This window comes from Monopterus albus, unplaced genomic scaffold (assembly GCF_001952655.1).
Source record: "Monopterus albus unplaced genomic scaffold, M_albus_1.0 scaffold486.1, whole genome shotgun sequence".
Lineage (NCBI taxonomy): Eukaryota > Metazoa > Chordata > Actinopteri > Synbranchiformes > Synbranchidae > Monopterus > Monopterus albus.
Window position 1 is genome coordinate 3817 of NW_018128366.1, and position 15770 is coordinate 19586.

General features: G+C 40.1%; 1 protein-coding gene and 1 long non-coding RNA gene across 3 annotated transcripts; one reads left to right on the top strand and one right to left on the bottom strand.

Moving 5' to 3' along the window:
- Positions 1–17: 17 nt before the first annotated feature.
- cunh1orf35 (chromosome unknown C1orf35 homolog) lies at positions 18–3864 on the top strand. 2 transcript variants are annotated; one of them, XM_020587888.1, is made up of 8 exons: positions 18–249; positions 1105–1255; positions 1346–1391; positions 1479–1561; positions 1927–1999; positions 2134–2210; positions 2608–2730; positions 3115–3864. In XM_020587888.1, exons 1-8 carry the CDS (start codon positions 153–155, stop codon positions 3368–3370), a joined length of 906 nt encoding a protein of 301 aa, XP_020443544.1. In that variant the 5' UTR covers positions 18–152; the 3' UTR covers positions 3371–3864. The 2 variants fall into 2 exon arrangements, with proteins under 2 accessions (XP_020443544.1, XP_020443545.1); XM_020587889.1 differs by having other exon boundaries at positions 179–249; positions 1085–1255.
- Positions 3865–6862: 2998 nt separating this feature from the next.
- On the bottom strand, positions 6863–8116 carry LOC109952700 (uncharacterized). Its single transcript, XR_002273801.1, has 3 exons — positions 8077–8116; positions 7781–7877; positions 6863–7694 (listed from the first exon to the last, which is right to left on the bottom strand). It is a non-coding gene; the product is annotated as an uncharacterized LOC109952700 (long non-coding RNA).
- Positions 8117–15770: the final 7654 nt, after the last annotated feature.

The following is a 15770-nucleotide window of genomic DNA, read 5'->3' on the forward strand; positions in this document are numbered from 1 at the left end:
TTTCTCCCCCCACCCCCCCCCCCCCCCCCCGAATGACTGACTGGTGAAGGCCTGGCCAATCGGCGCTGGGCCGCTGCTAATGTGGCTAAAGTTAGCTTGGTGAGCTAACGATCCGCTGCTTTATTCGTAGGTGTTCAGTCTGACAGACTAAAATGTTTGGTTCATCGAGATCTGGAGGGACCCGAGGAGGCCAGGACCAGTTCAACTGGGATGACGTAAAAGTCGATAAACACAGAGAAAATTATCTCGGTGAGTCTCAGAAACTGGCAACCAAGTCCATTGTTTATCATAGCTAATGTGCTAATCTGCTGACAGAGCAAGACATCTCAAGTACATTTAGACTACACACCATGATCCCAGTGCATACCTTTTGTTGCAGACTTCCCTCATTACACAGTGTCTGGGCCGGTCTAGTCGCTCGGCTTTCGTTCTGTTTTCGACCCTCGGTCCTAACACATCGCCCCCTCCGCTAACTAAACATACGCTGCAGCCAACGTGTCTGAATGTCAAACAACCACGTAGCCAACCACAACTGTGGCCTTAAATGATACGCTACAGTAGAATTAGGTTACACAACTAATTCATAAAATAAATTTTCGTGGGACTAACTCGAGTAAAACCATGATATCGGTATCAATGTGCAATATAAAACTTACTGTCACCACACACATCTTATCAGCAGCAGAGGGTTTTCAGTCTAGTGATATAAACAGGTGACGCTGGGGAAAGGATGTGATCCAGAAAGCATACCGCCTAATTTCTTCTTCATTTGTGTGTTACATGAAATGGCAAGGAATGACAAAATACATCATTTAATTTGTGCCGTTTCACTGAGCTCTGATAGTCAATATCCTGTTTTGAAAACAGTTTGAAACATAAGGCTTTACCGTTTTCTTTTTTTGGGTTTGGGACTGTTGTTCTGAGAACACGACATTTGATGACATCTTCTAGAGAACTGTGATGGCCATTTTCCATGCATACAGTATTTTGGAATATAATGTAATCATAATGGAAACATTTCCTATTAGAAATCATTAGCATACTGTACTTCATGTTCTAACATCACCTATCATCTTACTCTCAGGTCTTCTGTGTTGTTTCCAGGAAACTCTTTGATGGCTCCAGTAGGACGATGGCAAAAAGGCAAAGATTTGACATGGTATTCAAAAGACAAAAAGGGCAGTGCACCTTTGTCCAAAGCGGAGGAACTTGCTGCTGTCAAGGTTGCAGAGCATGAGGCACTGATGGCTGCCCTGTATGTATCACTTCTGTAAAAGAGATGAGTGACAAATGTCAGTGCGGACCAACAAATATAATTATTCTGTCTTTTCCATTCTCCATTTAGAGGGCACAAGAATATAAAGAGGCAACCTACTGGCCTGACCAAAGAGGTATTTTATAGTTTCACTCAAAAGCTTAGGAACATTGTCTGCATTAAACATGTAGAGTATTTAAAAATTTCCCAATTTTAAAACCAGGACCTTGCAGATATTTGTAGGAGGGAAGAAGCTGATGGTGAAGAGAGAAATGTAGACCGTGTCTCAGGCTTGGGAACCTCAAGGTAAGCTTTTTAATAAGAAAACATGGTTTCATTTTTGTTGTTTCAATGCTTATTACAATGCACTGTGATTGTATCATGTTAAAGTTAGATCGGCCACTGACCCGACTGCTTTTAAATCATTGCTTAAAACATATTTGCCTTGGCTTTTAATACTTGGTAGGGCCTGATGCTTTTCTTTTAATTTGACTGTATGTCATTTGTGTGTCTATGTTATTGTGCTGTTTTATTCTTGCATTGATTCTATTTATTTTATTTTAGTTATTTATTGTGATCTTATTCTACCCATGTAAAGTACTTTGGTTAACTGGATGTTTTTAAAGTGCTAATAAATTTGATTTGATTTAAGTGCATGTTTCTGTTTACAGTGCAGGATCAAGGAAAATTCTGCTGTCCCAAAAAGAAAAGGAGGCTGCTAAGATAGGTTTGCCAGTTTTTACAGTAAGTTTTTTTTTTCTCCCCTCACTGTGTTTTGAAATGTCACTGAACATTTAAGAAATAGCTCCAATTGAGCAGTAGTTTAAATGACTATTTCATGAGATCTGGGAATTTAGAAAAAATGCTTTCCTTTACAGCACCACAGGACAGAAGGTCATCCAGTAACCTCAACAAAAACATCTGAGAGTGTAGGAAAAGAAGAGATGGAACAACAGTGAGCATGCATAATATTTGACATTTCCAAAAGGGAAGCCACCACAAATTATGCTGATTTGTGCTCAAGTGCTCATTTTCCTGATATGTTTGTTTAAAATAAGTTATGCCATGATATAAAAAGGGGTGTATTTGTAATGACTGGTAGCTTTGATTGGCGGCTTGATACCGCGGCTCCAATACTAGTCACTACTGCGCATTATCTGGTTGCAAAATGTGTTTCAAAAGCAAGATGGCAGCCCCCATAATTGGCATAGTCTCAGGAAGGGGTGACGACTCATCCACTTTTATATCCAGTCTATGTTTTAGACACAAAGAATAAAACACACTGTTCACCTGGACAAAACATGACCCTGTGTCCATGTTTACTTCAGTAATCATTTTTTTTAACTCTGTAGGTATGAGAGCAAAAAGAAAAAGAAAGACAAAAAGAGCAAGAAGGACAAAAAGAAGAAGGAGAAAAGGAAGAAAAGGGAAAGAAGAGATTCATCCTCCTCAGATTCAGATGGCAACAGAAAGAGGTTGGTCCATTTCTCCATATAACATTTGTTCATCATGTGTAGCGAATAAATGTAAACCAGCAGACTTTGGACTATGGACTATACTTTCCAGTGTCAGCACTAGAGGGCACTGAGGGACTGTCCTACACAGCAATGTGAAACTTAACCTTTTAAAATTTGGATTGCAGCTAACATATAATGGTAATGTACAGAATTAATAAGTTGTTAAATATGTTGAAATGTATGAACTTAGACAGTTGGATCCACTTCCTGCTGCCATTTGGTGTTTTCTATGGATGTCACTATAAAGCCCATCTGCCAGCTCCTCCTTCCCCAGACTAACATCTTATGCAATACCCCCCTGACGACCCACATATTGATTGTTTGTTTCCTTTTACTCTTTAGGCACAGAAAGGACCACCATCATCATAATCCATCATACCACAGTCAGAGTGGAGCCAGATCCCATGACAGCCATTCAAGGGTGGGAGCAAAAGCTGAGCGTCAGCCTTTCTGCCCCCATCAGCGACAGCATCGGCATGACACAGACTCCTCAGATGGGGGGTCTCCTGTCCCCCGTAACCCTGCCAGCCACAAGACGGCCCCTGCTGGTGCCACACAAAGCCACAGGCGGCGCCACGACACAGACTCAGATGACTAATGTCTTCCCCAGCCCCCCAATTCAAAGATGACTTATGTGGACAGAAGACGACGACTTCATTTGCCCTGGACCGTCAAACGGCCTGTGGATGGAAACCGGTCCTTGTGTTTGACTAACATGATTTGGCCTCATGTTTTAACTTCTTTCCCCAGTAAGTTGTTCAGCTAGTCATGGCAGTTTTTTTTAAAAATATATTTAGTTATACCACAAATGTCTTTTTTTTTTTTTATAGATTTTGTTTTTATTTTACTAGAGAAAATACCATGCAAGAAAAAATATTATGCAAAGCAGATGAAATTACCTTTTTATTCCTATATCTTGCCCCAGTGGCTGTCACTGCTCAGGATATTTTAGAAAATTATGTTTAACTCAGAACTTGTTTCTGTTAAAACATTAATCGTGTGCTGTGCTTTTTTTTTTTTCCCCTGGACATTTCTTACCTGACACTCAGTGTTTACCACTGCTTAAGAAAGTAAAACATTTCAAAAAAGTGATCAATTTAATTGTAATTCTTTGTGTGAATGTGTTTTAGGCATCACTCAGGTAAATTGGTAGGTGCATTGTATGTAGCTGGCAGCTTTTCACAGAAGTATGTCACCAGCACAGTTATGTTCTCATAAGTAACCATCAGTGATAGAATGAAAATAATTTAGCAAAATTAAGACTACATTTGAAAAAAAAAATCAATTAAGGGCACTTCTTTGTGTTCTAGTTGAATATACTCCAAGACACTAATTGACACATTTCTGTCCTTGGACAGCTCTTCTGTCCCACTGTGCCTCTTGCACTACTCAGCAGCTTTTCTTTTTCTCAATCATGCTAGCCTTCCCTTAATCCCTCACCGTTCTAGGTTGAGCTCCCTGACTGGTGAGATGCCATTGGAATGCTCTCCACTAGTCATAATAGAGTGTAGTGTTTGCATTTGCCTTGAATTGGTCTGAAAGAGGGTATTCTGCTGGCTGGCACCTGGGGGTACACTAAAAAAGAGCAAGGCATTAATAAAGAAGGGTGCAAAAAACCAGGCTGGTTCTTTTATATGGCCAAGTACTGTCAGACCGCCACACACAAACCAAGCTGATGGAGCAGCAGGAGAGGAGCCCAGACAAAGCTACCCTATGAGAGACTCAAGACTCGAACTCCCCCTTCCTTCCACCACCACCATATTCTCCTGCCATGTTTTATAGGCTTGGCAGCATTAACCATAGCAGCCTAATCAACCCGCAAGAATGCTTTCCTAGATTGCCACCCCTAGACAATGGGAAACAGGGTATGCTCTCCACATTACTGCTTTAACCCAAAACACTGGGTGGTATCCACCACACTGGGGCACCACATTTCTCCATGGGTCAAAGGGTTGCCCCAACAGGTCACAATGACGCTTTGGGTCTGTTGTTAAATGGCAGCATTGTTTCCTGAGGTCTATTATTCTTTTTATTAGTCGTATAGCTAATGATTACTTTCATTAGTCTCAGTTACAGGTTCCTAAAGTTCAAGGTGACATTTTCTTCTAGCTTTTTTGGTCCAACCAGTCCAAATTGATAATATTTTACATCATACAAGCATATTGTCATTAAACTGACAACATGCTTCACTGATTATAGCAGTATAAAAACGAAAGTCAATCTACTGTATGCTACGTTTCCTTACTGATGTTGGTTGTCTATCATATGTTTGCCCAAACACTTTTCACGCTAGAGGATTATATCAAGAGATGTGAATTCTTGTTATTTGAACTCGGTGGCCAGGTGTGGCACTTTTGAAAGCAAAAGTGTGTCTACACCTCGTTTTGATCACTGTGCAAGAAATTGTTTTAATGCTGTAAATCTTTAATGTAAACCAATTGGGATATTTGTAGTTATACTGTCACTTCCACTTCCTTCAGATCCATGACTGTCATTAAGAAAAATGTCGAACCATGGTATTGTTTGTCCAGTTATCTATGCCTGCTCCCCCCAGCAGAGGGGGCAGCAGGAGGGGAGAAGGGTCTGTGACAACAGCAGGAGGACAAGGGTCTATAGTGATGGGCCACATAGTGAAACCTCATAATACTGTCTCTGTATGACCAGAAATTGTGATTTTGCCATGCCAAATACCTGAGAGATCACTTTTAGCATATTTTCACAACAGATTTTTTTTTTTTTTTACATGTGTGGGAGGTGTTTAGATTCATGCAGATTCCATGTAGTGTAGCTCATAGTCATTCAGTAAAGTCTTTAGTTTGGCTATCAATTTTCAGTATGTAACTGATGCTAATTTGAAGTCAATGTTGCAATCAAATATAAGATATTGTAATTGTTTTTCTAACAAAGTCTAAAGATATAACTGGAACCAAAACAGCCTTGTTCAAACAATTAGGGAAGAAGACCCCAGAGCATATTACCAAAATGCATAATACAGATTGTTTCCATTTTAGAAAACATGCTAACAAGCTCAAGAAAAAAAAAACATTAATGAACAAATGTTTCTTAAAGGTTCAGTGTCTTCAAGTGTAACCACAATTTGACAAGTGTCATTTTGTAACTTCGAATTGCATGCTTTTCTTTGATACAAGGAAACTCTGCAACTTATGGTTTTATAATCATAATCTTTATTTGGCCAAGTATGTTACACACACAAGGAATTTGCTTCCGGTACAGAACCAAGGCACCCATCTGCGGTGCTAACTCAACCGATGGCTCTAACCATTGGAGTCAACTTGGGGGATCAGTGTCTTGGCCCAGAACCCTTCGACACATGGGCTGCAGGCACCAAGATTCAAACCTCCGACCCTCCGGGAGACGACTGCTCTACCCACTGAACCAGTTGCCCCATGAAACAAATATTACAATAAAAATGTCAAATTTCTAGACATGTCCAATTTGGAAAACCTGTATTCGCCCAGCACCTGCAAAGCTCTGTAGCAGACCTGACCCATTACCCAGAGGTATTTAAGTGAAATTCAGGCCCCTCCCGATCTGTTAACATAAAGACCCACAACCCGACCTGTAAATAAAATAAACTTGAAGCTGTACAGCAACTTTAAAGTGCTTGACAGTTGTGTTCTAGGAAAAGTTGTCAGTTGATGGACACTGGGCTCTGCAGCTGTTCCCTTAGTGAGGATGTGTGTAGCTTGTGGCTATCAAACACTTTCTGGTACTATTTACAAGCAGCAAAGCAGCTGATGACATCTTTGTAACCACACTGAATTTCTCCCATATGTCCAGTTTGGTCTTTGATTTACTGTAGGCACTTTTGTATTCACCACTTGCCATTTTTGCTTTTAGGTTATCCACTTTGACACTGACCCCCCCGCCTATGTGGATGTCCAAGTGACCTCATATTAGCAGCTTGTGAAGTGAGGGGTCAAAGGTTGTGCCATAGGTCTTCACAAATTGATTACTTAGGCTTGATAAAATTAAGTTGATTAGGTGTTTCAAAGAAGCTGCACCTTTATCTTTCATTTAAATTGTTTATTTCATTCACTACCTGGCATTTAGTCCTATACCCGTGCTCATAGCCGTGAATATTAAACATTTACCCACGTTGTTTTCTGCAGGTACCAGTGGGTCTCTGACCTGGTGCAGGATTTTGATTTGCACAATTGATTTCCACCTCTCTTTAAAACAATGAAGACCAGTACAGTAGAGTATTTTTACACATGGCTAAGAGGTTTGACTAAGTTTGCATTGTATTTTCAGATTTAAAAAGTCACTTTTGCATAACCAAGTATTTCACTCTCCTGTGGTGCAATTCTAAATCTAAAACATTCTGAAGCACATTCATTCTCTAAATGGTAATATTTAATGTCACACCAGGATGTTTCCATATATCATCTTAACTATTACCAATCTGACCAAAGTGAACCACCACCTTTTAATTATAGCAGAAATACAAAAACAAACATGGGCTTGAATTCAGTTATGGTTTGTTATTTCTCACTGCCATACTCAGACTACAAAAAGAGAATTTTTCTTTAAAAGGACAGTTGAAGACAAGTGAAATGTAGCTATTAACTTTTGATTTGGCGCTCCTCCATACAAGTGGGGAAAAGTCAAATCCACATTCTCTTTTTCACACAGAGCACAGGTGCAGGTGTTGATATGTGACAAAGATCAAGACAAAGTGCAATGAAACTTGCCAACATATTTTATAACCGCTGTATCTTCTGCTGCGCTCTTTATCCAGTTCTGAAGGTACAGTAAAGATCCTAGAGATAGTTCTAAACTCACTTTTCCATTTTCCACAGGTAAACACAGTGGTAATATCCATTTGAAGGGCTCTCCTCCTCCCTCGTTCTTCTGTTTGGGTTTCTCACTAGATGCTGTTGTGATGTGTGGACAGAGAACTAGAGAAAGGACAGTACAGTACAGTGTATTACCCACACAAAGCACAAACACAAATTTTGATGGCCCTGCTTGTATACACCCTTACACTTCTGTTATGTCTGATGCAAGACAGACCCAAATATGCAGACACACAAGCCGAGGGAAGGTTCAAATGGAATTTTAATAAATAATAAAGGGCAAGACTATAAAAAAGGAAAAAATACAAGGGAACAAACAAAACATCAACTAAGGCCAACAACAAAAACAGTTCAGTCAGAAAGCAAAGAAACATAAAACAAAAACTGAAGAAACAAACCAAGAATCCTTAATACAGATAAATCAAAAAACTCAAACTGACTGAAGGAATACAGGGCAGGAGCAAACAGAAGGATACAGACTTACTAAAATAGGTAAACCGGCAGGGTGTGGTGAACGGAGAAAGAGCCAGCAAGAGGCTGACAGAAAGGAGGAGAATATATACACAGGAGACCAGAGGATAATGAGGGACAGGTGAACACAATGAGTGGTGATTGTAGAGCAGAGTAAAGCTATGTCTTCCACACACCGACTAATAAAAAAAAAACTTCTTTATTTATGACAATACTTAAACACTTAAAACATCTATCCCCACCTTGGGGGTTATGTCCGCTGAGAGGACAACTACAGTAGCACCCTGGAGATTTTTTGGGGAGTAATCCATCTGTGCAGAATAACATGTTTTTGGTACATTTCTGATCAATGTATACAGACTACCTCAACACCTGTGAAGCATTATCTAAGTTGATGAGTTAGTCATGGCCAGATCAAAGTAAATTATTGTTGATAAGGAAGAGAGTGATGGTTGTCAGCAGTTTGTGAATGGAGAAAGGCTGCCAAAAAGGCTTTGCAGCAGGAAGTGGGTAAGGTTCTCAGTAGGAGCCTTACTCAATGCCTATGAAGGATAAAAATACTCAATAAGGGGCTTGGGAACACTGATCTAGGGTGTGTATGTGTGTGTGTGTGAGAGAGAGGCACACAGAGGGAACATGTGTGTAAGTGTGTATGCATAAATGAGGATTGTTCTCTGCAGTTTCATGAGCCCTCACATCACATGAATGAACTTCCTCTGGTTTCTGTATGTTTAAATAATCAGAATAATCATGATAATAGACATACATTATGAAATGACCCTCAGGCAACCAATAGACTGCTATGTGAGGTGTACAAAGGAGCTGGTTTGGGCTAAGCAGTGCTGGAATTCAGATGGACAGCCATGGGATGCCTCCCTCTGCGTCTCATGTACTGGATTATAGTTTGGGCAAAATTCCAAAGGAGGTGCGAAGCAAGAAACAAACCAAACATTATTACAATGAGCTGCATCGTTGCCATGACAGGAGCCATGCTGGCTTCATCCATTGACAAGAAGTGCCACTGGGCACCTTAGACTACACCTTTCACAGTAGGGGGCGCTACAGAGAAAGACAGGCCAGGGCAAAAGGATAAATGTGCACTAGTGCAGTGTCACCTGCCAATCACCTATTGTGACTGTCAGTGGCCTTAAAAAGTTGTTAAGGGGATTTACATTCTGCACTCAGCCTTGGGTATGTTAGGTATTTTTAGTCAGATAGAAATTGGATAGATACTTTATGTATTAGAAATGTTTAGTGGAGATAGGATGTCTAGTTAGACTGTTAAATGCTTAGGCCTGCTTATGAGTTTCTACAGGGCACATCTGGTCAAGGATACTAGAGAGAAGAGTTGATAACTGTCAGCAGACAGGGTGTTTAATATTATTATTATGACCTGTAGAACTGTAGCCTTAGCCATAATATGTTCTTATGTTTAATATCACGACATGTTCTAGAGGTCTGTGAGAATGTTTTTAGCTACACACCACTTAAAACAACAGACACACACAAACATTGATTTGCTTCATGTTTTGACTACTGCTATGGCCAGCTGCAAAGCTGGCAACAGAGATGTCGCGGTTGACGTTTCTGTGTAGTATGGGGCTAGCCAAACCAAAGGGATATAATGTATAGGCCTGGTGGGTTCAGGGTCTTTCACAGAAATGTTTGTTTACTTATTGAGTCATTACCACATAAAATTTGTTCTCATGGATTCTGACAGCATGGTTTATGGAAACAAAAGTTATGTGTTGATCTGGTTGGATAGCACTAAAGAGTATGAAATGCATATAAAAGCATAGCTTTAAGCAACAAAACCATTAAAGATGGTAATGTTCATAAACCTCTGCAACTTTTTCTTTGCATTAATGAGCTATTTCCACAAAACTATAAACCTTTCCTTCCATGGTACCACAAATGATCTCTATCTGTATTCTGATTTAAATTTGAGCTACCATATGTGATGACATAGTGACATTCAAATATGTGCTTTAATTTCTCATGTGACCTTTTCATTCCTCCATTCACAAGTGTTGCGGTATATGTTAAGAGCCATGCCAGGGAATTGGATTTCCTGGTAAGAGATGACTTGGTTGGATGTGAGGTTACCATGGTCCATCTCATCAAATTCTCAGCACTCTTAAAATGACTTACATTTAACAGGACATTTCGCCATAGACTATGAACTCAAATGACATTTTGACCATTATAACACTGAGGCTACTTCTGTTGCTTTCCTCTTGATACTTGCTTTAAGCATTTGCATACAGCAGACTATGATGATCCATTTCAAGATGAAACAATAGTGAGGATAAAAGTATTTCTTTGAAAGATGTTTTTGTTTCTCTCAGTGGGTTGGTTTGAAGTTGATTCATGTTTGATATGTATACAGATTTTAAGGTTTGTCCCACCCTTTTTCATCATTTTAAATCCAGCTATATCCCACTGGAGGAGGCATCAAAGATTAAAGTGTGAACCTGTTGCACCTTGGAATAGATAATTGGTTGGAATGCACAGCATGTTGAAGCAGGGCCTTAAGGACAGCTAACAACAACCCAAACCTGTGATATCAAAACCAGGTCCAGATTTGGCATTTGTTTGTGTTTGTTTGTTTGTTTATTAGTTTTTTTCTTCACTTGTCATGATGTTGCCAAATGACATGTAACGTGGTCTCATGTTATTTATCCAACATTCAGGCATCAGTGAAATTGCTGGGTTTGATTGTACTATGTGGCCCTGTGTGCCCTTTGGGGAGGCCCCCCAGTGTTAGGCCTAACATGCTCCAAAGGTGGTCCAGGTAGGGTGTTTTACTGACAGCTGATCTCTCTCAGTTATGTAGTACCTCAGAGATAATCCTAAACTGACCGAGTAATGAATTGGGAGGCATTTTGGAGGCATAATTGCCATCCTTAATATTATGATGTTTTTGTTTACTGCAAAAATGTTAACACATTTATTTGGCATGTAAGCTGTGTTATCAGTCAGCCATTTTCTCAGTCATTGTTTTGACACTAAAGCCTTCTTTGTGTGTGTGTGTATGTGTGTGTATGCATGTGAGTGTGTTGCTAGATGGTGCACCTGTCTGCCTCAAGGCTGTAAAGACTAGAGCCTGTCATTTCTGGCTGGCACTCGTGGGGTAATGCATTAGAGGGCTTGTCAAGGTAGTTTATTGAAGGCCTCTAACAAGCTATGTCACACTTCTGACAGGGTCAGAGGTGTCAACCTGCTCAGATTGACAGGGAGATGGACACATAAGAGCACAGGCGAATTAGGCTACTACCCAAGTCAATTGCAGGTTGTAGCTCTAGGGCACTTTGCTGCTCCACCAGTACAGTGTGGATATAGTTACGTTTGATACTTAGACAAAAAACAGCAGAAACTGAAATAATTTTCAGCATTTTGCTCTTAATGATATATTCTTTGTAATTGGTTTCTATTCTAGGCAAAGCAGCTTTTGCTATGTGTAGAGCAATGCTATGTTTTGGAGGGATCAATACCTAACTTGGCTGCAAAGTGAATGGATAATTCTATTTGTATGTGATGCACACACAGCTCAAATGCATTTTCTGCCTGTCCAAAGCAAATATGGGATCATACTACTGGGAAACAAATGGTCAACTGGAAAATTTTATAATGATATTATTAGTACATTATGTAACAATAATTTTAAATGTTGTGTATACACATTCATGAACAAATGTGAAGAACTACGGGCTTGTAAGGACCACAAAACAGCAAACAATTTAGTTGCAACTGCAGAGGATGAAAATAATGGCACAATGAATTCTAAGGTCTCAAATCCTTGTTAAGACCCTCCATCTTTCTAACTAAACTGGATCACACCAAGAATCTCGTATCCCTTTATCCTTTTTAGATCCTCTAATCCCTCGGCCATTTCCATTCTTTTTTTTCTCATTTCAAATGGCAACTGTTTGGTTGTCCGGCAGTGGAACGTTGAGAATTCGTCCTCTCGATGAAAGGAAAGTAACTATACTGAAGAAAGGAAGAACAGCTTGACAGAGCCAAGAATGCTACGGATCTCTTTAAGTCCCATAATGAGCTGTTTTCTCTGCTTGGAGCTTGTATTGACATGGAGACTAATGATTTACACAAAGTAATAGATTGAGAGAGTAATGCGCAGGGGTGGGAAAGACAACACGAAGTGATTTAAGTTGTAGACCAGCCAAGATGCTCAGTGCCTCTCTTTGTATGGGGTGTGAAGAGCTTTAATGATATCACTTCTATGGAACAAACACATGCAGAAACATTGCAGAGTTTGTGTGGATCTTCAGAACCACCGTATTAACTTCAAATTTCAAAGAAAACACATCTTTATTAATCACTCCTATCTAACAGACAATTATAGTCATTCAAGAACTGCTAGAAAATGACAGGAAGTGTATGAAACTTTCCTGCGGTTCAAGACCTTCAAATTAGGGCCTAATGTTATCTATATTAAGCCTTCGCACTCACCCTGACTAAGCTTTATTGAGGGAAGGGCAAAGGGGTTGGGGTTGCCTCAATAAAAACAGCACTAAAAAGCAATTACTATGCTGTGAAGAAAGGGACTTGTCAGTAATTTGCTGTCTAAAACCAAGGAGATTGCAGGTCTGGGGCCGATTGGAATTCTGAGCCTGCAGTGCAGTGTGGGAAAAGCAGTGGGAAGGCAAGCACCACCCTTTGTGAGGTAATTACTGGAACTAGCAGAGGCCAGCGCTTGTCCCTGCTAATGATAACCCTGCTCCTCTCCCCTGCTAGTCATCTTGTAATTGATATACCCCATCTCACTCACTTCAGATGAATTAGGAAAACAATTGGGAGAATAAAAAAGCAGTTTCACAAGTTTTATTTTTCCCAGCACTGCCAACCATCACATTCCTACCAACGTTTGAGTCATGCTAAGAGGAAAATGGCTTTGTGATGCTTACATGTCAGAATACGTTTTTACTTTGGTTATTGTGAATGTTGTGAGTACATGGCAATGCCATTTATATCTTCATGGGTTTTACATTCAGTTATTTTTGCCTTCACTATCAAACATATCATTATTTTATGTTTGTACTGTCATCACTGGCCTTGTTGACAAGAAGCATTTTATCACTGATCAAAAACAACATCATGTGTCAGGAGTTTAGTTTCTTTCATTCGCACTACAACACAAAAGCCACATTTTTAATTTGATCCATTGTGGAGAGTTCCTCTTTGGGGATGGAATATACATTTGTATCCCCCTACTTTTAATCTCTCACAATCAAAAACCTTCACAAAGTGAAATGTTATCTTGAGAATGACTGGCTTTGAAACTGACTGAAACTGCTGCTGGAGATATATGCATGCTCACCCTACCGGCTGAACTGCTTTGAGCTACAGAGGTGAAAAGGTGACTAATCAATGAGCATGTCTGCCTCTTCCTCCCCTGTATAACCCTGTCACACACTGATCTGGATGACCCCTTGTCAGTCTCCAGGCTTTACACCCAGCAAACACCAGGGTCCCAGCAGCAGCATATCTGAACGCGTGGGGGGCCCCTAAAAAACCTTCCATGTACATTACTAAACTGAGGAATCAGAGCAAGCTTTGTGGTAATCAAAGGCGCACACAAGCACATGCAAACACACACCTGTAGACAAAATGTAGTGGGTCAGTATATCTCCCACATCTCCCTCTCCCCCTCGCTATCTCCCCAGCTTGACAAATGCTCTTTTGAAAGTACAGAGGTGGCAAAATTCCTTTGTTGGCTTCAACAATACAAGCAGGCACTTCAAAAGGGGGTAAGGCTGCTTTACAGGTGTCACATCTCTTCTGATGATGGCTGTCCTCTTTAGAAATCTTGCAGATAACCCAATATCCTCATTCAAGGCAGGTGACATACTTCACACATTCCCCTTCTTGACTGTAAAAGGGAAAACATACCAACATGATTGCTACAGATGTTAAGATGTTTCACCACAGCTATTAATGTAAGGAAAGAAAAGTAGATTTTTGATGAGTACATACAGTAAACTATAGAAGACTGATTATTTTGCCTCTGTTTATTCAAAAGTTGCTAAAAGTGATTAGCATTGTGTGATAAACAACACAATGGCGAATCTTAAGTTGGAATTTAGTGGCTGAAGTGTTGGATAAAGGTGTGAGTGCTGTCAGGATTTATTTATTTAGAAAATAGAAGTGAGAAACATTATCACTTGCAGACAATAAAAATACAAACCTAACAAGGCAAAAATGATGTAATTCTAACATTCTTCAATGGCATTAGTTTGTAATATTTTCATCTGGGTGTCACATGGAAAAGTTACATGTGTCAGTTTTTCAAATTAAGATGTGCCAGTTCCAGTGTTTTTCATGCAACAAAAATAATATTACTTTTAATAATCTTCCCATTTATGTGTGTTATATGTGTTAAAGACATGTACTGAATCTAAGGGAGTGATCTAATTTCAGACAGAAGGACACACAGACATCAAAAGACTGGCTTCAAAGTCAGTTACATAATGAAATGCCCACACACTGGGTTCAGTTCTGGCCCATCACCTTTGGTGTGTATGACCTATAAACAAGAAAAGCTTTGAGAATCACATTCTTAAAAGCTACAGCCTCTGCTTAAACTTGTTTCATACAGGCGTGTTGAGCATCAGTCAAGCCAAATTTCTCCGATATGTCATCTATCAACTTTTTAACCCTGCTCTTCAACATTTTGCACCCACATTAAACATCAGATGGTTCATCTTAGATATTAATATTAAGCTTGCTTCTTTGTTATTAGTGGTTTTTGTGTTCAACTGAACATCAGAAGGCTATAGGAAGAGTGAAACAGAAGCTGGCTGTAACCAAAGTGTGACTTCAGTAGGAGTATTTACATCGTGTCATTTCAGTGTGGGCCTTTGCACCATTCTACTGTATATATGTCGCTCCAGTCTGTCCCGCAACATCATGGCATTACCGAAATGCATGCAGTTCTCTTGTGAAAGTCAGGGTGAAACTCAGGACACAAAATAGAAAAGGACACTGATTGCAATTAGGCCTATTGTCTCCCATTTATATGGTTATTGGGTTGCAGTCTGGTTGTGTCAAATTTCTCACAGTCACGATGCTATCTCTCTGACTGGGGCTGTCATAGCCTCTTCTGGCAACTATCTGCTAACAAGGTACATCTCACTTGGGTGACAATGCTGCTATGTGGGTCTGGCTGAAAGGAAGGGCCCATTTCCTTCAGCCACAAGGCAGTGTTGCTGCAGGGCTGGACTTTCTGTCCATCCTGTGATCTGTTTCATGTTTTGTACTTGTTTTTTTTCTTTCTGATGGCTTGAAAAGTGTCAAAAGTTGAGGTGTGGAATGAGCTGCTGACAGCTACCCAGTCACTAAGCCAAACCTGAGCCTGGCTGGCTCCGAGGAGTTCATATACAGCACAGTCTGCAATAAGTCTTTATTCATTTCCTATCATGAGACGGGGTTTAAAGGCCATGGCATTTTTTATGAACGTCTGGGAAAATAAGTACACCGAAGTAATGAGCTTTAATCACAGGACAACTTATGAAAGATGGGTTAAAATATGTTTGATGTGGGGGTGGGCAGTCTAATGAATCCACATGAATGAGGATGGAAGGATATCACTTTTTGTGAGGATTTCACTTCAGAGGGGGTGTGTATCAATCTTTCTGTGTGATAATGGGCTAAGATAGCAGCGAGACCTGGCCTCTGGTGGTGACATTG